The following is a 27,280-nucleotide window of genomic DNA, read 5'->3' on the forward strand; positions in this document are numbered from 1 at the left end:
ACATATGTTCTATGTAAAATCTCTTTAAACAATGACACATATATACTAAACACAGCAATGATATAAACTGTAACAAAGAAAGCAATATTAATAGTTTTATATTAGTCACTAATATACAAATTATACATTAAATTCATTAACATTCTGCCCAGTTTATATTATCAAAGTTCTTCGGAACAATACACAGCAAATAAAACTACTACTTGAAATAATTAATCCGTTTTCTGTTGAGAAGATATCAATTACTCTGTAAAGGAGATGGGTTAAACAGTTTTATTTTGGTACAGAAAGTGTTATCGACCATAGAACGGGTCATTTTGCAGTTGTGTGTCTCTCAAGAGGACCCACTGGTCAGAATTTGTCATACATGTACTTCCAAGATCTACTACAAGGGTTCTATATAGGGGTCTGTCTGGACAGGCTAGTTCTAATATAAATCCGTGATGGTTATCCACAATAGCAAAAGTTACATAATTTACTCTATAAACATTCTTTTCTCTTTTTATCTTTTAAAGAAAATAAATAGTTAACTTAACCCCGAAGAAATATTGTACTCCGCCTCTGTTTATTGTATGTGTAACCTTCGGTCTTGTAAAACGACCATATTGCATGTAGAACATGGATTTTATCATTTGTTGGTGCTCATTAGATTTTATGCATTTTGATGATAAGCATAGATTATGCTGTTGGCGGTGTAGAATGTGTAATTCCTTTAATATCAAATAATGTTGTCAAATGATTTGTTTTTATAAGTCATTATTGTTCAGACAATGACGACAAGTGCATAGTTAGTCTGTTGCTCAATCCTATTGTTCAGTCAATGAGATATATATGAAACGGTAAACGAACAATGAATCTAGAATTTTGTACTTATTTGGCTAATGTTGCTTACTGAACTGTAACTCGGTCAATCTGTCAACGTTTTCATGATGGGTAAAAAATATCCTGATCGTCCATGCTTAAATTACTACTTACAAAGCATTGGTCTATTACCGAGACCACTACACAACTCTCGCACTGCAGTGCAAACAAAGTTGGTCAATGTTGAATGGTTGCCCTCACTATATGTTTCAAGGATCTTGTTAAAATACTTGTACAACTATATATTACACAGAACTAAGTCTCTGGTTAATTCGTCATTTATCAATTGATACAAACTCGTACACAGCAAAACACTACTATCAGAAAATACATTTGGTGATTGCGATATGATCGTCTGCTAGCTACTATCACACAGGCACACAAAAACATTGCTGACTATTGACAAATCATTATCCAAGCAATATATTTGGAATTGAGACTGAAAATGACGTGTTTTCATTAACTGGCAAGGGAATACATGTAATCAAAACAGCAACGTATAAATCATCGTACCATCGATAAAAAACCTATTTGTCCTTGTTTAATACAAATTTTAGTAAAGAAGTTTTTAAATAATATTACACAGTTAACAAATTAGTCATTCGATGTATAAACTGAACTTGCAAGGGCATTATTTCACCAACCGTTACTTAGAGAAATTCAATTTTATGTCAATACATCTATCGTAAAATTTTACAACGAATCAACAAAACAGTATATATTTATCAACAACACCTAATGTGTAGCAAAAGATGTAACTAAATCCAGTAGATAAAAAATTCATTAAAACTTAATATATAACAGGGAGTCCGAATGATTCTGACAATCCAATTAAATATACTTCAGGTAGTGGATGACATTAGAATCATTCGGACTATCATATTTATCCGCAAATGAACCCCAGCCAACAAATAGCCCTCTTCTTAATTTTTGCAGTATCATTGATTTATTTAAATGCACGCCCACCCTCACTTTAATATTAAATTTTTACACTAGGTGAGGGGCCTATTTGAGGATAAATACGGTATATCTAAGACTACACGCATTACATACTTCATTCACACCACATCCACACCAGACCTGAGGCTATAATCATATCTATTATAAGCAGTATTATTGAAAAACATTAACATATACAGATTTATTCTTACAATATTACATAAAACATGTACTATATACAATATCAGTAATATATAAGTTTACATTTCACAGGTACTTGTAGACACAAGTGTAATATTTGTTTTTATTAGATGTAAGTGCGGTCTTATTGTAGGAGGAAACCAGGGTACCTGGAGAAAACTCACATGATCGGGCAGGTGACCATATAGATTCAGATTTTTTTTTTTAAAAGTATGTCAAAGGTCACAGTCAAGGTCAGCAGGTCCACAAATGCAGTACCAATGGAAAGATGTTGTCATAACGAACACCCAGGTCAAATAAGAAAGCCCGATCTCATACAGTTAACATACTGTGGCCAAGGTTAAACACTTTTTAAAGTAAGTCAAAGGTCAAAGTTAGGGTGCTGTTGATGAAGGAATGGAAGTATCATTCACTGCCATAAAACCAAAGACTCCATTTTTGTTATGATTGTTGGAAAATATAACTTTTCACCAGAAAATTTGGTACGCACAATGCCTCAAGCCTACTTTACCTCAAGGTGTAGAGAAAATGTAACAATCCTTACCCGACAATACAGGATTAAAACTGACTTTGGAGTTCTATAGGAAAGGATGTCATTCTCTCTACCTAGGGATGTGTCGGATAAGGAAAAGTGATATCAAGAAGGGGAGACAACTCCCTTGGATTACAGATTACATGGGCACCATTGTAAAGTTGATTATTTGTTGAGGACCAGTGTATGACTTGATGACCAGAGTATTTATTAAATCAGTCAATATCCAGATTGACTTAATTAGGAGTTGTCATCCCAACACTCCTGTGTATTTTTTCAGTCTGCACTTCCCTTTTAGACTTCCTCCATTTGTTATGTTTGCATTGGATCACTGACAAGTTCTAAAAAGGCTATGGTGATTTTTTTACAATATGTATCAATAATTAAGTAAAGGTGCAGTTCACATTTGTGCTAATTATACAAATATACAAGATACACATAGGTGTTTATTTAAACTGACCACCTATCAATAAACATATCTAATTACTGTTATCTTGAATCAATACTACATATAATATATATCTCTGGCAACAAAAACAATACGTATTGTATATAACATAACTAGAAAGATTTATTATTATAACATGCATCACTGGTTTTTTTTAGATGGATATGAAAGCAGTTTATAAAAGTGTAAACAATGATATAGCGAAATATAAGAATAGAACATTATGTAAAGAAAAAGCATATCTTATGATAAAAATAGGGCTTCAAGTTCTAAATTTAATACTATTACAAGGAAAATAAAAATGACAATATTATAATATATTCTAGAATTTGTTATTTTTACACTAATCTTATTTTTGTGGCATATAAACTTTAATCCAATATGCCCTACAATCTGGATTAATTAATCACTGGATTATCACCTATATGACTTCACATATGGCTTGTAACCTTATTTACAACATCGCCATATACTCTACATATTTAGTTGGATTTCTCTGTCACAGAAATAGATATTGAGCCAATAACAAAATCTAAACACATTTCATTCAATAGAATTTTGAACTTGTAGCTTCAAAGCTGGTTGGAGCTACTGCAGCTGATAACAATGATGTACTTTAGGAGAAAATCTAAGATTTTAAAACATTGGAATTATTTTTTTGAAATATTAATTGCTTTAATTTTAGTCAATTCCATCAAAATGTGTATAAATCATTGATGTAGTCACTATGTGTATTTTTTTCAAAATCTACACATATACAAATTATATGTGTATATCCTTACATCCATACACATACACATAAACACATTCCAAATGAACAAGTTGATATATTACATATATCAAATACTTGATCAAACATTTGTTAAATAAAAGTACAATACAATATACTCCAGATGATACATTTAAAACAGTTTGTTATACAATGTATGATAAATTTACAACAATACATTATATTTGCATTATTGTTCTACTATATTAACTACAGTTTTAACACAATGAAGCTAAATTCAACACTGACTTAAACTTATATATGAGCAAATCTGATAATGTACTATCTCCCTTACATTTGAGTGTTTTTGTTTCACTCTACAAAAGAACTGAGCTGTCTATCATTAGACTTCCAATCATACAAAACTGGCACTCTTCAATATTAAACAGAGCTGCACACCTGATTATGAAATATTTAAGGCGCTTTTCAATATGTTATATTTACCATTGTATGGCACTGCCACTATATAACCCTACCAATTCAGTTGCGAGTTCACCAGCTTATGAACTGCCAATTTGAATTTGAAAATTAAAAAAAAAATTGCACGACAAATAAAAAATCGCAGATGGTAAATATAAGCATTGAACAGCTTTCAGCGCGCTTCATGGAATTTGCCACTGTCAAGTTGGCATTCATATTGACTATGAATGCCAACTGAAAGCCGTTCAATGCTTAAATGAATCTCAAGTTCAAACAAATTATATGAAAGTATTTATACTTATTGAACAAGCACACATGTGTGTATAAGAAATCCACGACAACAGTGATTACACAAACACCTTGATTGTCACTGTGAGACGTACGTGGTGGACCGAACACATCACTGTCCCTGGTACCCAAACTGACCTTTTAAAACAAAACAAAAGGCTAAGATTATCTTTATCCTAGAAACTATCAATCAAATCTACCCACACTCATAGGAATGTTCAATTTGGTCTAGAGAAGGATCCATAGTCTCGGCTATCAATAATGTTTTGTTTTACATGCGACATTTATATTGTATGGTATGACAAATGAGTTTTGTTATAATGAAAACTGACTGCATTGATGAAGGGAAGGTTCGTGCAGATTTAATTCACTTCTGATCATTAAAAAAATTATCTATCTGGTTTTCTTTTAAAATTCACTTCATTAAAATAATTATCAATCTGTTTTTTTTTTCCAAACTAAAATTTTACAGGTGCTACATGTCTAGGAAAAGAGTAAATACATGCATGAAAAATTAAAACAATAATATGCTGTAGTTGTGTATATTTTTTATAAAATAAATAGAAAAAGTTTGTAAGACATAAATGCCCCCGCTGCCATGTGATATTTGTATCAAGTTTGACAAATTCTCATGAAAGAATGAAGTTGCTAAGAGTTAAAATTTAATCAGTTGATGATTTTCGATATATAGCAAGTGTGACCTTGGCCTTGGTTCAGGACGAGACATATATGCCAGGGATTTTCCTACCATAGACTCTGGGTCCAAGAAAAGAACCCATTCCCCTAAAGAAATCCTGTGAAAATTCCAAATTTGCCACTGAAAATGCCTGAAATAAAGGTCAATTTTTCAAGGTTAAAAGTAAGTTTGATGTGAAAAGACCTCAGGCAATTTTGAATAAATAACAGAAATAAAATATGAAGTAAAAAAAGCATAAAGGTAATCTCTATTACAATGTAAGAACATGAATTTCTTTGAATTTCTCTTTCCTCTGTTTTCCCAATTTCACATTTTGTCGAGTAAAAAATTCCGAATTAAATGGACTCTGGACATGACAAAAATTTGTAGGAAAATCCCTGTATGCCATTCTATGGGGAGGGCATAAAGAGTTACATAAAATCTGATATATTACAACCCGTTAAAAGGTAGAGCTTCTCTTTTTTAAAGTTGATACATAATTAATTGCATCCAGAAGAAGTTCTGTCGTAATCAGCCTCAAAATTTTGTAAATTAACATGCGTCATCTTAAAGTTTAAGCGAGGTATGAATGAGAAGTTTTTGAGCACGAATATAACAAATTTTTACAAATCATAGTAATGGCCTGACTTGTTTTATCATAGTAATGGCCTGACTTGTTTTATCATAGAAATGGCCCAACTTGTTTTATCATAGTAATGGCCCAACTTGTTTATCGTAGAAATGGCCTGTCTAGTTTAATCATAGTAATGGCTCAACTCGTTTTTAATTGTCCAAAAAATTACAAGATTGTACAACATATTTTGCCATTGCTATGACTTTCTTGTTCTGTCTCTACTCAGATCTTTACTTGGTAAAACTTACAACTTAATACTCATTAAAACACATGACCTCTGACCCCTGTATCATCTCTGTATGTTTCACTAACACTGACATGGCCTTCTTACATTACATAGTCACAAGTACAAATTAAATAAGACATTACCAGTAATCATATCGATACCAATTAAATAAGACATTACCAGTAATCATATCGATACCAATTAAATAAGACATTACCGGTAATCATATCGATACCAATTAAATAAGACATTACCGGTAATCATATCGATACCAATTAAATAAGACATTACCGGTAATCATATCGATACCAATTAAATAAGACATTACCGGTAATCATATCGATACCAATTAAATAAGACATTACCGGTAATCATATCGATACCAATTAAATAAGACATTACCGGTAATCATATCGATACCAATTAAATAAGACATTACCGTAATCATATCGATACCAATGAAATAAGACATTACCGGTAATCATATCGATACCAATTAAATAAGACTTTACCAATAATCATATTGATACCAATTAAATAAGACATTACCGTAATCATATCGATACCAATTAAATAAGACATTACCAGTAATCCTATTGATACCAATTAAATAAGACATTACCAGTAATCCTATTGATACCAATTAAATAAGACATTACCAGTAATCATATCAGTACCAATAAAATAAGACTTTACTGGTAATCATATTGGTACCAATTAAAGTGCAATACAATTAGATAAAATCATCCATGTGGGAGGGATCGGAAGCATTTTTCCCGAGAAAGAATAAAGGAAAAATTGAGGCTTTAACCCCATCTTCCATCAATTCTTAATGCAAGTGCCTCTCAACCCACCCACACAGATAATTCTAGAATAACACTTGGTGGCAGGTAATATTTTTGAGTTTTTTTTCCCATGAACTTTGACCTTTACACTTTATTGCTATCTTCTGTTATGTCATCCGGACTACTGTTGCCTACAAGCTTTTCGGTTTCATCTTGTTTCTCATTTTCATTTCCTACATCCCCATTAAGAGTCTCCTCCTCTGTGAGTTCTTTTTTGTCAACTGGTTCTCCATCAGCTTCGGCAGCATCAGCAGCATCAGCAGCTTCAGCAGCCTCAGCAGGTTTAGATGTGGTTCCAGTCTCCACCATGATAAGTTTGTTCCTTTCTTCTGTCGGAATCTGTTTTCTCTTGAAAAATCCCACCTAGCCACAAAAAATAATTCATGTGATCCTGATCGTGTCAAAATAATAATTTTACAACATGAACTGATAATACCCTCTATATTTTTACTTCAAGCTTTTATTTTCATATATGATTTTGTAATGATGCACATGTCCATTGTATAAACCAAATATCACTGGACAGTTACTGTTTGTTTTCTATAAGTGAGATATCGGTAATAAAATCTAACAGGACATTGACCATGAGAGGTTTGTTATGTATTACTTATATATATTAACATTAATGTATGTGATAAAAGCTGTGAAATATACTCAAACCATACTTTCACAATAATTTCAGGATTTTATGAGGCTAACTTCAGGGATATTTAGAACAGTTACTCAAATTCAATATATTGTTAAGCCTGCAATTTTGAAAGTAAAAACTAATTCACATATCAAAAATCAATATTCTACATTTATGGCCATGTTTTGATCATTATCAAAATTCTGTATTAATTAAACTACATTCTCAACAGACCAGTGATGTGACATCTGTGTTACTGTACACCAGCCACTCTTTGAAAATAAAAAACACTGTTAGAACTTCAGAACTTACCTTCCAGCAGGTGAGAATGATGATAGCAATGAGAACGCACGCTCCTAGTATGCTGAGGATGATGACCCACGCAGGAACACTTTCCTCTAATGGTTTGTTAGGAAGAACAGTTGTGGTTGCCTGTGATGTGAAAAAGACTTTCCTAGAATCTTTGTTTTGTCAGTTTACAGTCTTACCTTACTCTATATTAGCCAATCAGTTTCTCTTAAATTCAGTTTCCAACCTTACCTTATTCTATATTAGCCAATCAGTTTCTCTTAAATTCAGTTTCCAACTTTACCTTACTCTATATTAGCCAATCAGTTTCTCTTAAATTCAGTTTCCAACCTTACCTTATTCTATATTAGCCAATCAGTTTCTCTTAAATTCAGTATACAGCTTTACCTTACTCTATATTAGCCACTCATATTCTCTAAAATTCAGTTTACAACCTTGTTTTAATCTATCAAGAACTATGATATGATTGGCTATTCACTGTTAAGTGTATGATTTGATTGGCTGATTACTGATGAATCTACAATATATGTGGTGATCTGTGATGAATCAACAATTTCGTTGGCTGATTTAAGATATTAATGGTTATGACTAATGAATCGCTGGTCACTGATGACTGTATAATATGCCAATCACATTCTCTAATATCCACATTTTATGACCTTATTATACATTATTAACATATTTATTACAATTATGCAGAATCTTTTTCTGTATTAGCTAATCAGATTCTCTAAAATTCTATCTGCATAAGGTTGTCCATGACATGGGAGGGGGTGGCATACCTAATGTATTCTGTATTAGCTAATCAGATTCTCTAAAATTCTATCTACATAAGGTTGTCCATGACAAGGGAGGGGGTGGCATACCTAATGTCTCCATCCCGAAGATTATCAAAGTTACAAATGATAAAATTTTAAAGATAGAGATCATAATCACTTATTCCTGAAATTCTCCACATTCCAAAAAGTATGTGATCAATTGACTTCGCTAGGGTGTTCGATACGATACTCTCCTTCATGAAAAGGAGAGAATCAAATTGAACACCCTTGGCTAGTGAAGTTAGTGATCCATATCTTATTAGTATACATTTATCAGTTACCAGCGACACATTAGTCATTAGCCAATAATATATTACCTCATCTGTGATGAAATTGTAGACCCATCAGCAGGAATGTGTTTTCCCCTGTTCTTTAATATAAGCTCAAATCTATTACAGAATTAAATATCTTACCGTCTGGGTACTTTCCATATCCTCTTCTATCAAGGCCAGGTTGTCAGGGTAATTTATAGTCACTACAGATGAGATCTTCACTTCCTTCAGAACATCATTTTCACTGGCCTGCAATATTAGATGAGATGAAGATTGATTAAAAAGGAAAAATGTTCAATCAATGTAGTTTTATTTAGTTTCACTATTGAATGATATTTTGCCTTGTTTTATAATATTGAAAACAGGCTGGTTCTCCTGGCCAAAAATTGTTCAAATGTTTACTCTGCTTTTCCAATTTTATGTAGGAAAATGCTCTTAACAAGTCAATTCGTAGAATTCTATCCCCCGCTTCTGACATACATGTATAACACCACTATAAGGCTTACCTTCTCTTTTACCATTACCAAACCCTATTCTGAATTTTGGCTGATAATACATTGAATCCTTTTCCTTAGTTTGAAGACATCTGCATAGTAATTGGACAGAGTTACTTAATGATAAATAATAATGTTTTTTTTTTTAATCAAGGGATGATAACTATGTTACCAAGTTTGATGATGATCTGGTAATATTTGTGGGAGTTATTGCATGGATACAGCAGAAAACAATCTTTCTTTTTATATCCATACAGGGGCAATAACTCTGCCAAATAACTTCTAGCAGTCAAACTTGGCCTAGTCCTTAAGGCAGTTTGAAGAAAATCTGTTAACAACCGTTTCAGTTTCTTCAAGAAAACGGCAGAAAACAACATGTTTAGTTAACCAAGGGGATAATAACTCCTCCAAATAAAGTCCGGCAAAAGTGATAAGCATACTTGGCCAAGCCCTCAGGCTCTAAATCTTGTTACCAAGTTTGAAGAAAATCCTTTCATACTTTTCCCTTTTCTGACACAACCTTTAGCTTTACCAATAGTTCCAGTAATGCCATGGACACCATCACTTACCTGAACCGTAGCTAATGTGTTTGGATTGAGGGTAAAGTTCATCGTTATGGAGACAGCAAACCCCGCAGGTATGGGGTTCACCCCACATGTGAATGATTGACAGTCATCTGTCTGACAGTCCTGTGGAAATGAAAATAAAATAAATAATTCGAACAATGTCATTCATCTAAGTTTATAACCATCAACATCCTAGAGAATCTAGTACCAAACAAGAGGCCAGTGGGCCTAAATGGTCATCTGACATCATACATAATCAGTAGCAGTGTAGTGGTACTGAAAATGGAAATTTACAACACTTGGTAAGAACAATCTCATGATCATTTCTGGCAACTTTCAGTTGAATCCCACTTGAGGAATTTGAGAAGAAGTTTGAAATATGTTTTTCAAAATGGCGGCCATCTTACAATTTCAGACCATCCCAAAAAATTACAACACTATGTCAGGATCATTTTAGAATAATTCAGGAAAGTTAAGAAAAAAGTTGGATTTCAAGTCAACCTTAAAAATATAACAATATTTGTTCTGGACCATCTCAGGATCATTTCAGGCAAATCAGAATTGAATCCCACTGGTGGAACTGGAGAAGTTTGAAATGTGGAAAGTTTACACATGGCAGAAGGATGAAACATGATGGCTAGAGGTCATCCTGACCCTTCAGGTCAGATGACCTAAAATGTATAAATTTTTAGCTGTCTTTTGTCTGTCAAAATTCAAAATGGCCATTTTGTTGTTCAGTCTAAAAATGGAATCTGCCAAACTAGGGAACAATGGGAAACTATATCTGAAATTTGAGAAAGATCCAATGAAGTTCTTCCAGAGAAACAACAATGTCTATTGTAATCGATCAATAACATCTCTCTATTGTGTTTATTACCTGTCTGTTGTCATGTATATAAAGCACTTGTATATTGTAATCTATGTATAACACCTGTTCAATGACTTATCTACTTACCTTGTTCTGTGCATTGCCCTCAAAACTGAACGATTCTTGAACGTTGAATCTGTGACTGACCACACCCTCCCCATCCTCAGTGGTCGCTGCCATGTATTCCATAGAGTTGCCTCTATTCACCCAACACCGTACTGATGTATTTCTGGCACTCGACACATTTACAACCTATGGAAAAACACAGGCACCTTTTATAAACTTGAATATTTGTTGAAATAGGTATACGTACTTGAATTTTGTGAGAATAGATTAGTTTTGCCAAATGTTTGGAACTTACTTTCCAGTAAATATCATAGATTTGTTCCATTTTTTCAACATGAAAATGGGGATAAATAGGTACATATTTAAAAAAACAACATGATCATTGCTTTATATCAAATACAAGGCTTCTTTCAAACTGATATTGAATGCCATTTTTCAACATTTGGGCCAAGACTTATCATTTGTGCTGATCGAGAAGTAAAAATACTCAACCATTCAATCTCTATTCTGACCTGGACAACCCTATTAGACCTGATCAACAATGTTCTGAAGGGAGCCAATCATTTAGACAACATTGCATTAAATGCTCTGGACCAAAATTGGTCAAAAGCCATTGATCCATCGATCCATACATAAGAAGGATTTTGAATACTGTATTGGACTCTATAATTAGTCCACCTACCCCTATAACTACATTCAAAGTTCCTTACCTCACTGATCTGCCAATATTATATATCTTCCCACTTTTAACCAAAGACTCTAGATTGTTTTTCTTATACCAAGGTATGTAAACGAAAAGAAAAAAATACCCACCCAAATTTCTCTCCATTTATCAATGGTCAATATTTTGTACATGGTCTTATCAAGCACACCCCTTTGTGTTTTTGGTAAGTGCACTGTGCATGTACTAGATGGATTATGGTAATATTATATGGGTCTATTTCGGACCAGACCTTGCTTATCATACAACAGTACATCCCATTAACAGGTTAATTAACATCCCTAACCAAATTAAATCAAATTCCATTCAGGTATTCAGGACAAGTAGCACTAGGAAGAAAATGTTGATAGACAAACAGACCGACACCATGGCTTTAAAAAAGATGAGTTGTCTGAAACTACTAACACTGTAAAAAACAACATTAATGGTTAAATAAATCACTAAGTCTACTTGTTAACTAGCAAGCATGCAGGAAGCAAATATGCCTACATAATCTAAAACTATAAAGCTCTGTTTAACAACGGGTCCTTGAGGCTTATACTGTTAACATTGGGTATTCAATTATTATAAGGAAAATTATTCTCATTATCTTCTGAGTTTGATGTCTGATGTTCTGATTGTTTTATGACATTTTTGACATATCTGACCCTACTGATGATGCAAGAATGTCAAGGCCATTTGTATGAGGAAACTTTATGTTCAAGGTTGCAAGCCATTTTTTATAATGAAGAAACAGCTGGCTAAACACGGGATCTTCTAAAACAAAAGACTACCGGTAAGAAAATTCTTACAGTTCTAAACTCTTTTGACACCTCTGACCTTGAAAGAAATTAAAGGTAATTTATATCAGGGAGTTTTATAGCATCCAATCACAGGTACACGCTGACCCTGGATAATCCAGAACGGAAAAGAAAGATTCCTAATAAGGTTTTCAATGTATCTAAGTCCTTGGGAGTACAACAATGTCATATATATGAGTTCCAGAAACCCTGTGACCTTGAGAATAAGTCAAGGTCAGAAGAAGCTTTATAGCCCTCTATCCTAGCTATTTACTGACAAAATATCATCACCTAGGGTATAATACTTTTTTGAAGTTTTTGAAGTAAAACTTGATGGACAGACAGGTGGACAGACGAAGGATGAAAGATGCTGCAATTATAGACTCACAGCCTCTTTGTACTTTGTAAACAAAAACAACATTTTTACCATATCAATATTTGATGCTCCCTGACAACTGGATACAGAAATCATGTTAAGAAATTAAAAACCTGTATACAAATTAGGCACACTGTGTCAGCACAGACAAGATGACATCAATAAGGCTATGTTTAAAAATATCTTGGTTTGCTGTAACCCTGCCAGGGAGATTTACCTATGGTAAGTAGGTAGTACTGAACTTTTTTTTATTCAGTTCTGAAAACAGATTTTCAACCTTCATTACAAAAACAAACCAGAGTTTAAACTCTTTGGAAGTCATTATTTATTTTGTGGTCTTAAACAAAGAACCACACATTAAGCGTATTTGGGTTTGCAAGACATATTTTCAAATTTGAAAAGCAACTTCGGGACATAAATTTCAGGAATGGTCAAGTCATTAAAAAAAAAAGTTTTATTTTTCACAATAAAATTTTCTGGATAGGCACATTTTTTCTGGGTTGGGTGGGTTAAGGCAAACCAAATATATTTTTATTTTGGCCTTACTGATAGACATTCCACCAGGATGAAGAAAACCTAACAGCTTTGGCTGGTGACTCCACCAGTAAACATAGGGGCTCCAATCAACACTTTTGATTGTTCTGAATTTTTATATAATACTGCACTACCGTATAAAACCAAATAGATGTCCTATTCCTTTTACATGTAAGTGCCAAATTATTCTCAGTTTGCCATCCCTCCACCGTATTTTAATGACTACTGTGGCTACTATAGATATGTTTTGGTGAATTTATAGGCTTGGAAACATATCCTTATTCCATAAAAACTACTTAAAACCAGAAAATCATTAAAATCACTAACAGCAGTGAAAATAAGCCCTCTTTACTAATGTAAAAGTTTACCATATTTATTCTCAAATTAGCCCTATCCCCTAGTTCAAATGTTTACCATATTTATCCTCAAATAAGACCCCTCCACTAGTGTAAAGATCCCCCCCCCCCCCCCCCCCCCCCTTCCCTTAGTGTAAAGATTCAGTATCAAAATTCAGGGAGGGCTTATATGTGAATCATTTTTAGCTTACTATTGTAAGATTGATGATTCCGAAAAAGTGAAAGAGGGCACTTATTTGGGATAAATATGGTATGAATATTTCTATTAACCTGTTCATATGTCCATGTTTACCTGCTTCATATCATAGGTAAACAAGAAATTCCTACTTTATAGTAAAAAAAATAATTCCAAAATAAAACACAACACAAACTGGAATGAAAGGAATTCGCATAAGTGCATGAATGTTGGTCAAAACAGGATTCTGAACACAAATCACAGGGGAAACTGAAACATGTAGAATCATATTCAACTTTAAATTTTAGGATGGGATGAATGGAATTTATCTTGAAAGTTTCTGTTTTTAGAGTAATTTTAAAAAAATGGTTTCATATTTACAGTAGAAAAATACACTTTGATTGATTTTGTATTATTTACAATAGAATAATACAATTTGAATAATTTTGTGCTATTTACAGTAAAATAATACAATTTTAGTATTTTTGTGTTATTTACAATAAAATAATACAGTTTGAGTAATTTTGTGCTATCTACAATAAAATAATACAATTTGAGTAATTTTGTTTTTCTTACAATAAAATAATACAATTTGAGTAATTTTGTGTTACTTAATTACAATAAATAATACAATTTGAGTAATTTTGTGCTATTTACAGTAAATTAGTACAATTTCAGTATTTTTGTTTTTTATTTACAGTAAAATAATACAATTGGAATAATTTTGTGTACCAATAAGGTAATTTTATGAAAAGGAGATCTATAAAATACAATTTCCTTAGGCTTGAAAAGTTGAACATCTAAAATTTCCCCTGTAGAAATTCCAACACATGTTGACAAGCAAACTATCAGCATTAATTAGCTTTTAGTTTGTAATTCTATTGAAAATTAAAGACAAAATATTATGTGCTGTTGAAGCTAGAGTTGCCATGTCTATAATGTTGAATATGAGACTACAATAATAAATTGGTTAGATTAGAAGGCAAGGGAGGTTACAACACCAAAGTTACCTTGTCCTGTTGTGTGGTCACCTGTAAGAAATTGTGTAGGACTGAAATTTTATCCAACTGGACACTTCATTGCAGGTAATGACCGAATACATCACAGAAAGAATTCCCTATATATTCTCTCTGACTTAGATTAACCCTTTCAACCCTATATATTCTCTCTGACTTAGATTAACCCTTTCAACCCTAAGAAACATTAGTGGACTCTGCCATTCATTCATAATATGAAGTCCAATATGGTCAGTTGGGGTGAAACGGTTAAGAACACAGGATGACAGATGATGTTAGTTCTACCTGTAAATTTCCCTACCTTGGTATAATTACTTTGTATGCTGGTATCGAATGGGGGAAAATATATCATTATTGTGGCAGGGTCGCATTATAGAATCCAGCAAACTGAAAATAAAGACCCATGGTAGTCTCTGAAATATTTTTCCAGCTGATTTCTCTTTTTCTTATGAAGTACTTTTTTCCACACTACCTCTAACCAGTTAGATAAAATAAAATTGTAAACAGATAAATGCTTTGTAGAAATTATGTAAAATTGCGATTCAACTCTGAAGCAATGCACAAATAAGCAAATCAATACACAACATATCAATGTACTGAGGGCTTCTATTGTAGCAGCAAAATTTTAGAAAGTCATATGATGTTGATATGTTCAATGTTTGAAAAGTATTTAATTCAAAGGTTGAACAAGAGTTATTTGTCAAGAGACAACAATTATTAACTTGTTGAGTGGGTTGAAATTCAGAATTAGCTTTTTAAAAGAACAATGTAGGCTAAAGGTCATGGGTCAAGGTCAGTAGGTTTGCAAATGTAGAATCAACAGAAAGGCCTTATGACAAGGATCACACATGTTAAATATGAAAGCCCTAAATGGTACAGTTAATATACTGTGGCCAAAGTTAATTTTTTTCTAAAGTAGGTCAAAGGTAATGGTCAAGGTCAGCAGGTCCTGATCTGTCACAGAAGTAGGATATCTGTAAAGTTAATTTTCATTCTAAAACAAAATACCATTTAGGCCATGAAATGATGGCAAAAATTTGAGAAACTTAAATTGTGTCTACATTTAAATATGTAACAATTTTTAGTTTCATTTTTCATCGTCTATCTCATCACATTGAGAACTTTCATCACACTCTAACTCATTTTCTTTCAAACTTTGTTTTGGTTTTTGAAAGACTATGTTGTTAATTAAACGTGGTTCAATGTTTCTATTTGTGCCCTTATTCCATTAAGTTTGTTCATCTGTACAACTCTCGTCTGTCAAATTCATTCTAACAGCATACTCTACCTTCCACAGCGCCCAGAAATGATTTCATGTTTTTCACACAAACACTCCTCGGTATGTTAATAGTACCGTCCCGCCCACAACACCGACGACAAGTGGCATTTTCATTAGTTTTCTGAGAAACGCACAAGTGTGTACCAGATAATTGTAAACTTAATAATTGTTGTAAGAAATCAACATAAATTGATGATGTCACTGTGTTGAAGACATCACCATAATTCTAAACAAATTAAATACTTGGAAGATATACACTAGTTTAATAATTTTCAAGGGAGATAACCAGTGGAATCAACAAGTTTTACTCACAATGTACTGTTGAAGGACGAACAGGTCTTGATTGTTAAGTCGGAGGAAAGGAAATTTGGCAACAAATTCTGTTTCAGATGATAGATCACTGGGTCCATTGTTTTCAAAATCAAATTTATGAGTCACTAGCTTCATATCGGTTTCCTCTTTGGTAACATAGATCTCTGGAAACGAAACTCTGCAGAGAGACACAAATATTTGATAATAATTTTAAACATAATTCATAACTCATAGACATTTAATTCTTTCGACAATCATAATTTTTCATACTGGTTGTGATATTAATATTGTATCAACAATCACGTTTTTAAACAAAGGCTATAGGTCATTCTGACCCTTTAGGTCAGATGACCTAACAATTAAAATATATTGTTTTTACCCTCGAAATTCCTCGTTGACCTTTGACCTCACACTGACAGGTATCTCCTGTTGGTTGTTGGCGGGATTAGTATCAGAACTAATGGTCTCTCCGTTGACAGTGATTACAAAGTCCTGAACAGGAGCTTTTGAGGCGTCAAACTTTACATTGAAATATTTGACTTCCTGAGCTTTCAACAGCTCTGGAATCTGACAAACGAGCATTGTCGATGACTTTTGGTAACAGGCAACATCTGGTGGCTCCGACATGATAAAGTCAATGTATCTTGGGACCTCTATCTCTGTATATGGTGAATACGCCCAGTCCTGGCCGTTATTTATCATCTGAACATCTAGCTCAAACACGGCTTTTTCTCCAACAATCAAGTCAGTATCTGGATTTTTGAATTTGATTTTAGACTGGACGGTAACGTCTACTTGGCAGACGTTGTCTTCTCCACATCCTGGTCTTTCTAACATCAACTGAAATAACAAATCAGTATTTTTTACATCAACCATAATACCAGAGTCGTACAGTCTACCATCTTCCATTGACTGGTTTCACTTTCACTGACAAAACCAGTATGAAGTTAGAGTTCAGCCGCTAAAGATGACAATAACAAATTTTAGATATTTTCATCCATCCTTGCTGACATCATTAACAAACTGTACAGGTAACATCCTATTATCTTGCAATGAGCCTGGCTAGAGGTGGAACCTTTCTCAAGTCCTGAGAGACCAATTTATAGGCTTTTCACACAGTGGTTGGAGTGCTTTAGTGTAGGATGATAAAATAGTCTGTGTAAGCATTTTTTCATAACTCCAGCACACAAAATGATGGTTTTTTTACCAGGCATGGGCTTATTCTTTGATATCTATAATAAATAGAGGATATCTAACAGTGTCTTCAGTAATACCAAATATATTTCACGAGTGGGGCTAATATTTTGATATTTTTCACGAGTGAAAAATATCAAAATATTAGCCACACGAGTGAAATATATTTGGTTTTACTGAAGACACTGTTAGATATTCTGTTTATTACATTTTTCATCAACGAAAACCCTACCCCGTATGCTAACTAGGACTACAGCGATAATTTGTAAACAAAAAAAGTAGTTTCCCCTGTCCATGTGCTGACATATATGTCGGGCTTTCTGATTGGTCAATTATTTTGGTATTTTCTAATCATTAATTTGATTGGTCAAATCAGCAAAAGTGATATTCTTCACTAGTGAAAAATATCACTTTTATAGAATGAATAATTTTTGATATTTCACGGGTAAAAATGCAATAAATGGTAAAATGTAAAACTCACTCATTATATATTAAGCAGAACTGTTTAACTAATCACAAAATCACTGTGTTCTAGTTAAAAGAGATTAACAATATCACAGTCACATGAAGCCAAAATCTACTGTAGTCAATATATACCTACCTACAGGTAGATTTTAATGATCGAAGTAAGTGAAGTCAGAGTTTTGAATGTCTCACCTACCTCTTTATCGAATCCTGTTATGGTCGGGTTAGACCGCGCTCCATTGAACGTGTTCACGGTTGGACAGACATTGTTTTTACATGTACTGACTGTGTCATTCCGTATTTGATAGGTGGTGGAAAATACCAACGGCACAAACAGGTCACTATGGGACTGTCAACATAACAAAACTTTATACAAACATCACATATAGTTTGGTGGTCTTATCTGAGATCCTAAGTTTCATGATCTTTCCACAATTGATTAAGAAAACAAGAATACCACAGGGCAGAAAAACATACATACTCCCGTCAAATGCCATAAAGTCTTATATATTAACTTACATTTAAATAAGGTTTGAATCACCTTTAGTGTGGCAGACTGGCATGCTCTAAATCCCACGTTTTACAACAAATATTCAATTTTTTAGCAGTTAGAGGAAAGCATGTAATCAAAAGTCTCATTGTTATCAAGCTTAATTACTATGTTTCAAAGAAAGCAATAGAAAACAATAAATGAAAATGTTTACAGTACTAGAAATAACTTCTGGAAAAAAAGCTGATTCTTCTAATTTTCCAGAAAACAATTTGATATCATAATGCATTACAAGTTTCAATACAATCAGTTGAAAAATGCCAAAATGAACAAAAGGCAATAACTTTTGCAAAAATTGTCAAATCAAAATTCTATTACAGCAAACACGGCTTCAAATCATGATTATAAGGCCTACTAAGTTTCAAAGAAATCAATAAAAAATGTAGGAGACGATCTCTGCACAAAAAACCAAATACATATAATGAAATAAATAAAGAGCAATAACTTTTGCAAAAATAGTCAAATTAGTTTTCTGTTTTGGGAAACACAACAACATATGAGAAGCCAAATTTCTGTTGAAAAATGTCGGAGGAGATCACAAGAACAACCAAAAGCTTACCTACAATTACGGATGGACAATGCCATATATCATAATTCAAATATGTGGGGGTATAAGATTTCTTTTTCCTAAACTTCAGAAATTCTTTTCAAATGGAAATTCTTTTGTCTAGAAGCTGAGACAAGGAATGACCAAAACCATTAATCAAACATAGATTGGGTTAAAACTGAAAGCAACCAATAAAACAAGGATCTGATAATTTTTCTTTTTTTTTGTTATCTTATTTTTATATCAACTTAATTAACAGTGGATATCATTTCTAATATTCAATAACATTAAAAGTGTACTAATTGTTATTGGTGCAGCAGAACAAAAATTTACAGTCATCTCACCTGCAACAATTTATAGCTACTGATAATTACAAAATGATTGTGATACATGAATGTCCCTGGGTACAGAGGTAGGAAACTCACCTGTACTAGGATGGAGTACAGAGTTAGGACACTCACCTGTACTAGGATGGAGTACAGAGGTAGACACTCACCTGTACTAGGATGGAATACAGAGGTAGGACACTCACCTGTACTATGACAGTGTACGGAGGTAGACACTCACCTGTACTATGACAGTGTACAGAGGTAGGACACTCACCTGTACTATGACAGTGTACAGAGGTAGACACTCACCTGTACTAGGATGGAGTACAGAGGTAGGAAACTCACCTGTACTAGGATGGAGTATAGAGGTAGACACTCACCTGTACAAGGATGGAGTATAGAGGTAGACACTCACCTGTACTAGGATGGAGTACAGAGGTAGGACACTCACCTGTACTAGGATGGAGTATAGAGGTAGACACTCACATGTTCTAGGATGGAGTACAGATGTAGACACTCACCTGTACTAGGATGGAGTACAGAGGTAGGACACTCACCTGTACAAGGATGGAGTACAGAGGTAGACACTCACCTGTACTATGACAGTGTATGAAGGTAGACACTCACCTGTACTAGGATGGAGTACAGAGGTAGACACTCACCTGTACTAGGATGGAGTACAGAGGGAGACACTCACCTGTACTAGGATGGAGTACAGAGGTAGGACACTCACCTGTACTAGGATGGAATACAGAGGGAGACACTCACCTGTACTATGACAGTGTACAGAGGTAGACACTCACCTGTACTAGGATGGAGTACAGAGGTAGGACACTCACCTGTACTAGGATGGAGTATAGAGGTAGACACTCACCTGTACTATGACAGTGTACGGAGGTATACACTCACCTGTACTAGGATGGAATACAGAGGGAGACACTCACCTGTACTAGGATGGAGTACAGAGGTAGGACACTCACCTGTACTAGGATGGAGTACAGAGGTAGGAAACTCACCTGTACTAGGATGGAGTACAGAGGTAGGACACTCACCTGTACTATGACAGTGTACGGAGGTAGGACACTCACCTGTACTAGGATGGAGTACAGAGGTATACACTCACCTTTACTAGGATGGAGTACAGAGGTAGGACACTCACCTGTACTAGGATGGAATACAGAGGGAGACACTCACCTGTACTATGACAGTGTACAGAGGTAGACACTCACCTGTACTAGGATGGAGTACAGAGGTAGGACACTCACCTGTACTAGGATGGAGTATAGAGGTAGACACTCACCTGTACTATGACAGTGTACGGAGGTATACACTCACCTGTACTAGGATGGAATACAGAGGGAGACACTCACCTGTACTAGGATGGAGTACAGAGGTAGGACACTCACCTGTACTAGGATGGAGTACAGAGGTAGGAAACTCACCTGTACTAGGATGGAGTACAGAGGTATACACTCACCTGTACTAGGATGGAGTACAGAGGTAGGACACTCACCTGTACTAGGATGGAATACAGAGGGAGACACTCACCTGTACTAGGATGGAGTACAGAGGTAGAACACTCACCTGTACTAGGATGGAGTACAGAGGTAGACACTCACCTGTACTAGGATGGAGTACAGAGGTAGGACACTCACCTGTACTAGGATGGAGTACAGAGGTAGGACACTCACCTGTACTAGGATGGAGTACAGAGGTATACACTCACCTTTACTAGGATGGAGTACAGAGGTAGGACACTCACCTGTACTAGGATGGAGTATAGAGGTAGACACTCACCTGTACTAGGATGGAGTACAGAGGTAGACACTCACCTGTACTATGACAGTGTACAGAGGTAGGACACTCACCTGTACTAGGATGGAGTACAGAGGGAGACACTCACCTGTACTAGGATGGAGTACAGAGGTAGGACACTCACCTGTACTAGGATGGAGTACAGAGGTAGGACACTCAACTGTACTATGACAGTGTACAGAGGTAGACACTCACCTGTACTAGGATGGAATACAGAGGTAGGACACTTACCTGTACTAGGATGGAGTATAGAGGTAGACACTCACCTGTACAAGGATGGAGTATAGAGGTATACACTCACCTTTACTAGGATGGAGTACAGAGGTAGGACACTCACCTGTACTATGACAGTGTACGGAGGTAGACACTCACCTGTACTATGACAGTGTACAGAGGTAGGACACTCACCTGTACTATGACAGTGTACAGAGGTAGACACTCACCTGTACTAGGATGGAGTACAGAGGTAGGAAACTCACCTGTACTAGGATGGAGTATAGAGGTAGACACTCACCTGTACAAGGATGGAGTATAGAGGTAGACACTCACCTGTACTAGGATGGAGTACAGAGGTAGGACACTCACCTGTACTAGGATGGAGTATAGAGGTAGACACTCACCTGTACTAGGATGGAGTACAGATGTAGACACTCACCTGTACTAGGATGGAGTACAGAGGTAGGACACTCACCTGTACAAGGATGGAGTACAGAGGTAGACACTCACCTGTACTATGACAGTGTACGGAGGTAGACACTCACCTGTACTAGGATGGAGTACAGAGGTAGACACTCACCTGTACTAGGATGGAGTACAGAGGGAGACACTCACCTGTACTAGGATGGAGTACAGAGGTAGGACACTCACCTGTACTAGGATGGAGTACAGAGGTATACACTCACCTGTACTATGACAGTGTACAGAGGTAGACACTCACCTGTACTAGGATGGAGTACAGAGGTAGGACACTCACCTGTACTAGGATGGAGTATAGAGGTAGACACTCACCTGTACTATGACAGTGTACGGAGGTATACACTCACCTGTACTAGGATGGAATACAGAGGGAGACACTCACCTGTACTAGGATGGAGTACAGAGGTAGGACACTCACCTGTACTAGGATGGAGTACAGAGGTAGGAAACTCACCTGTACTAGGATGGAGTACAGAGGTAGGAAACTCACCTGTACTAGGATGGAGTACAGAGGTAGGACACTCACCTGTACTATGACAGTGTACGGAGGTAGGACACTCACCTGTACTAGGATGGAGTACAGAGGGAGACACTCACCTTTACTAGGATGGAGTACAGAGGTAGGACACTCACCTGTACTAGGATGGAATACAGAGGGAGACACTCACCTGTACTAGGATGGAGTACAGAGGTAGACACTCACCTGTACTAGGATGGAGTACAGAGGTAGGACACTCACCTGTACTAGGATGGAGTATAGAGGTAGACACTCACATGTACTATGACAGTGTACGGAGGTATACACTCACCTGTACTAGGATGGAATACAGAGGGAGACACTCACCTGTACTAGGATGGAGTACAGAGGTAGGACACTCACCTGTACTAGGATGGAGTACAGAGGTATACACTCACCTTTACTAGGATGGAGTACAGAGGTAGGACACTCACCTGTACTAGGATGGAGTATAGAGGTAGACACTCACCTGTACTAGGATGGAGTACAGAGGTAGACACTCACCTGTACTATGACAGTGTACAGAGGTAGGACACTCACCTGTACTAGGATGGAGTACAGAGGGAGACACTCACCTGTACTAGGATGGAGTACAGAGGTAGGACACTCACCTGTACTAGGATGGAGTACAGAGGTAGGACACTCAACTGTACTATGACAGTGTACAGAGGTAGACACTCACCTGTACTAGGATGGAATACAGAGGTAGGACACTTACCTGTACTAGGATGGAGTATAGAGGTAGACACTCACCTGTACAAGGATGGAGTATAGAGGTAGACACTCACCTTTACTAGGATGGAGTACAGAGGTAGGACACTCACCTGTACTATGACAGTGTACGGAGGTAGACACTCACCTGTACTATGACAGTGTACAGAGGTAGGACACTCACCTGTACTATGACAGTGTACAGAGGTAGACACTCACCTGTACTAGGATGGAGTACAGAGGTAGGACACTCACCTGTACTAGGATGGAGTATAGAGGTAGACACTCACCTGTACAAGGATGGAGTATAGAGGTAGACACTCACCTGTACTAGGATGGAGTACAGAGGTAGACACTCACCTGTACTAGGATGGAGTACAGAGGTAGACGCTCACCTGTACTAGGATGGAGTATAGAGGTAGACACTCACCTGTACTAGGATGGAGTACAGAGGTAGGACACTCACCTGTACTAGGATGGAGTACAGAGGGAGACACTCACCTGTACTAGGATGGAGTACAGAGGTAGACACTCACCTGTACTAGGATGGAGTACAGAGGTAGACACTCACCTATACTAGGATGGAGTACAGAGGTAGACACTCACCTGTACTAGGATGGAGTACAGAGGGAGACACTCACCTGTACTAGGATGGAATACAGAGGTAGGACACTCACCTGTACTAGGATGGAGTACAGAGGTAGGAAACTCACCTGTACTAGGATGGAGTACAGAGGTAGACACTCACCTGTACTATGATGGAGTACGGAGGGAGACACTCACCTGTACTAGGATGGAGTATAGAGGTAGGACACTCACCTGTACTAGGATGGAGTATAGAGGTAGACACTCACCTGTACTATGACAGTGTACGGAGGTAGACACTCACCTGTACTATGACAGTGTATGGAGGTAGGACACTTACCTGTACTATGACAGTGTACAGAGGTAGGACACTCACCTGTACTATGACAGTGTACAGAGGTAGACACTCACCTGTACTATGACAGTGTACAGAGGTAGACACTCACCTGTACTATGACAGTGTACGGAGGTAGGACACTCACCTGTACTATGACAGTGTATGGAGGTAGGACACTTACCTGTACTATGACAGTGTACAGAGGTAGGACACTCACCTGTACTATGACAGTGTACGGAGGTAGACACTCACCTGTACTATGACAGTGTATGGAGGTAGACACTCACCTGTACTATGACAGTGTACGGAGGTAGACACTCACCTGTACTATGACAGTGTACGGAGGTAGACACTCACCTGTACTATGACAGTGTATGGAGGTAGACACTCACCTGTACTATGACAGTGTATGGAGGTAGACACTCACCTGTACTATGACAGTGTATGGAGGTAGGACACTCACCTGTACTATGACAGTGTACGGAGGTAGACACTCACCTGTACTATGACAGTGTACGGAGGTAGACACTCACCTGTACTATGACAGTGTACGGAGGTAGGACACAGGTTTCTTCTAATGCTTTCTGTACAATCTTACTTCCACTGACATTGTAGCCTCCTGTCTCTAGAATGACTCTGCGACGTTTTCCATTAGAATTGGTATCAACATCCACTGTAAACTCCACAACTGTAAAACAAATAGTACTTTGTTACATTCAAGTGTATAGTTTTCACTGACTTTTTATAACTTGATAAATATCTAATGTGTTCAGCAAAAAGGTCTACATAGAAAGTACCGTATCAATAGTTGTTGAATTTCACAGCAGTAATATTTAACAGTTGTTGGAGTTAGACCTAGTTCATGGGTATCAAATTTTGAGCAAACCAACCTTCTTAATATTTTGCAGTAAAACCTTCTATAAAGTTGTGTGTTTATATATAGTTGTGTTGTGTATATATATATATTCACCTGGTAATTCACATTATATTTTATGGCAACAAACATAGAGAAATTAAATTCTGCACGAAGATATTATCAACTTTTTATTACAGAAAAAATATGAAGAGTATTCAGCATATCTTCTTAACAAAACCATATGACCTGGTCAAAAAAGGCCAAACTACATATTTGATCCTTAACAAGTTTTATCTGGCCGTACACAATATACTTGCATACCAAACATTGTACATGAAGGGTGACATGGAGGGTGTGGGTTTGGCATGAAGGGTGTGTAGGTTGGCATGAAGGGCATGGGTATTGCATGGGTAGGGCAAGGGTAGGGCATGAAGGGTGTGTGGGTTGGCATGAAGGGTGTGTGGGTTGGCATGAAGGGTGTGTGGGTTGGCATGAAGGGTGTGTGGGTTGGCATGGAGGGTGTGTGGGTTGGCATGAAGGGTGTGTGGGTTTGCATGAAAGGTGTGTGGGTTGGGATGGAGGGCAAGGGTAGGGCATGAGTAGGGCAAAGTATGACAAGAGTAGGGTAAGGGTAGGGTCAGGGTAGTACAAGGACAGAGATAGAGCCAGGGTAGGGCAAGGATAGGGCATTGGTAGGGCAAGGATGGGGCAAGGGTATGGCCTGAGTAGGGCATATGTGGGGAAAGGGTGGGGCATGGGTGGGGCATGGGTGGGGCAAGGGTAGCGCATGGGTAGGGCACGGGTACGGCATGGGTAGGGCAAGGGTAGGGCATATGTGGGGCATGGGTGGGGCAAGGGTACGGCATGGGTAGGGCACGGGTAGAGCATGGGTGGGGCAAGGGTAGCGCATGGGTAGGGCAAGGGTACGGCATGGGTAGGGCAAGGGTACGGCATGGGTAGGGCACGGGTAGAACATAGGTAGGAAATGTGTAGGGCAAGGATAGGGCATAGGTAGGACATGAGTAGGACAGTAGACTGATTGTCTATACTTACCTGCTGTTTTAGGGAGATCCTTTCCTTGGTAAGAGAAGCAGACTTCCACAGTGAACCTTTCTGTGCCCTCCTTCACAATGTCATTAGTTATAGGCCCACCTATCGCCATGGTAACCTGCATGTTGATGGTTGGCTGGGAGTAAACCAGGACTGCTTTGTCGGACATGAAGGCTCCAATCAGTGTGTCTGTAAACAGTAAAAGTGTGACATATAACGAATGAACAATTCTCAAGGTATGTCATTGGTTCGGTCCCATTCAGAAGGTAAAATCTGATCTTTGACCCTTTTATCTTGATTGATGACCACTAGTATATATCAGATGTAGAATTTCCTGTGATGATAATATGGGCTGGGATGGAGTGGAATGAAGAGACATTGGTAAAACTAAATGTAAACATGGTGGGGCATGGAAATATGAACACTGTAGGAAACTGGTATACATATAAATGAAACTAGAACTGTCATCCAGGGGCAAACACATAGTATTTGTATAATAATGAAATTAATTGTAGTCTTGTAACAAAGGGTCTGGGTCATTTTAGCTTTCCTAAATGGGGAGGTAAATTCTACATGTTATAGAATACACACAATGTATAAGGAATATTGCTGGTAAGTCTAGTTGAAATCTCATCACATTTATATGAAAAGGACTTATAGTAGTGGCACTCCTAGACATATAATGATGCATGCCTCCCCTCCTCTTCCCCGTCTCACGCTTTCCTGAGTAAAAGTGCTTAGTTTGTGAAAGAATACAGGAAAAACACATTTCTGCTAAGTGCCCAAACAGGAATTGAACCAGGGTCTCTGGCATAGTATTCCATATTAACCAACTTCCTTGACGAAAAAAGAATGCTCCACTAGTTGAGTGACAGAAACTGTATTTAACACTGTAAACCCCAAACTGATCCACTCTTTTCACAAGTATCAATGAATATAACTGATTTTGAATTTGCAAAACAATGATTTCAAAATGATAGAAGTTTCTGAACAATTACCAAGCCCCACTGGCATTCTCACCATAGTATGTGTCGTTGTTGTACAGGAAGGGCTTAGAAATGGCCGCCCCAAATGTCATCAGATCTGAGCTTATGTCTCGTCCCTTTATCCTCTGAGTCTCCAGGGGCCAGAATCCTCCTTTATAGCCATTATATATATACACAACTCCACGTCCTTCATCTTCATAGGGAGCACCAACGGCAATATCTGAAGATTTGTTT

The 27,280-nt window shown here is 36.7% G+C and overlaps 1 protein-coding gene across 2 annotated transcripts in view; it reads right to left on the reverse strand.

Moving 5' to 3' along the window:
• Positions 1-5,619: 5,619 nt before the first annotated feature.
• The window catches only part of LOC117343907 (integrin alpha-9-like), a 58,961-nt gene continuing 37,300 nt past the window's right edge, over positions 5,620-27,280 (reverse strand). The window contains exons 11-22 of one of the 2 annotated variants that reach the window (XM_033906462.1): positions 27,081-27,266; positions 26,064-26,249; positions 24,688-24,842; positions 18,264-18,416; positions 16,788-17,248; positions 16,409-16,586; positions 14,812-14,832; positions 10,882-11,046; positions 9,930-10,049; positions 9,008-9,115; positions 7,780-7,899; positions 5,620-7,202 (exon numbers count right to left, since the gene is read on the reverse strand). In XM_033906462.1, the coding sequence (XP_033762353.1) occupies positions 6,924-7,202; positions 7,780-7,899; positions 9,008-9,115; positions 9,930-10,049; positions 10,882-11,046; positions 14,812-14,832; positions 16,409-16,586; positions 16,788-17,248; positions 18,264-18,416; positions 24,688-24,842; positions 26,064-26,249; positions 27,081-27,266 (2,132 nt within the window). In that variant the 3' untranslated portion in view covers positions 5,620-6,923. The remainder of the gene's footprint in view (positions 7,203-7,779; positions 7,900-9,007; positions 9,116-9,929; positions 10,050-10,881; positions 11,047-14,811; positions 14,833-16,408; positions 16,587-16,787; positions 17,249-18,263; positions 18,417-24,687; positions 24,843-26,063; positions 26,250-27,080; positions 27,267-27,280) is intronic. The other variant, XM_033906463.1, reaches the window with a different exon arrangement.

The sequence above is a fragment of the Pecten maximus genome, chromosome 15 (assembly GCF_902652985.1).
Source record: "Pecten maximus chromosome 15, xPecMax1.1, whole genome shotgun sequence".
Lineage (NCBI taxonomy): Eukaryota > Metazoa > Mollusca > Bivalvia > Pectinida > Pectinidae > Pecten > Pecten maximus.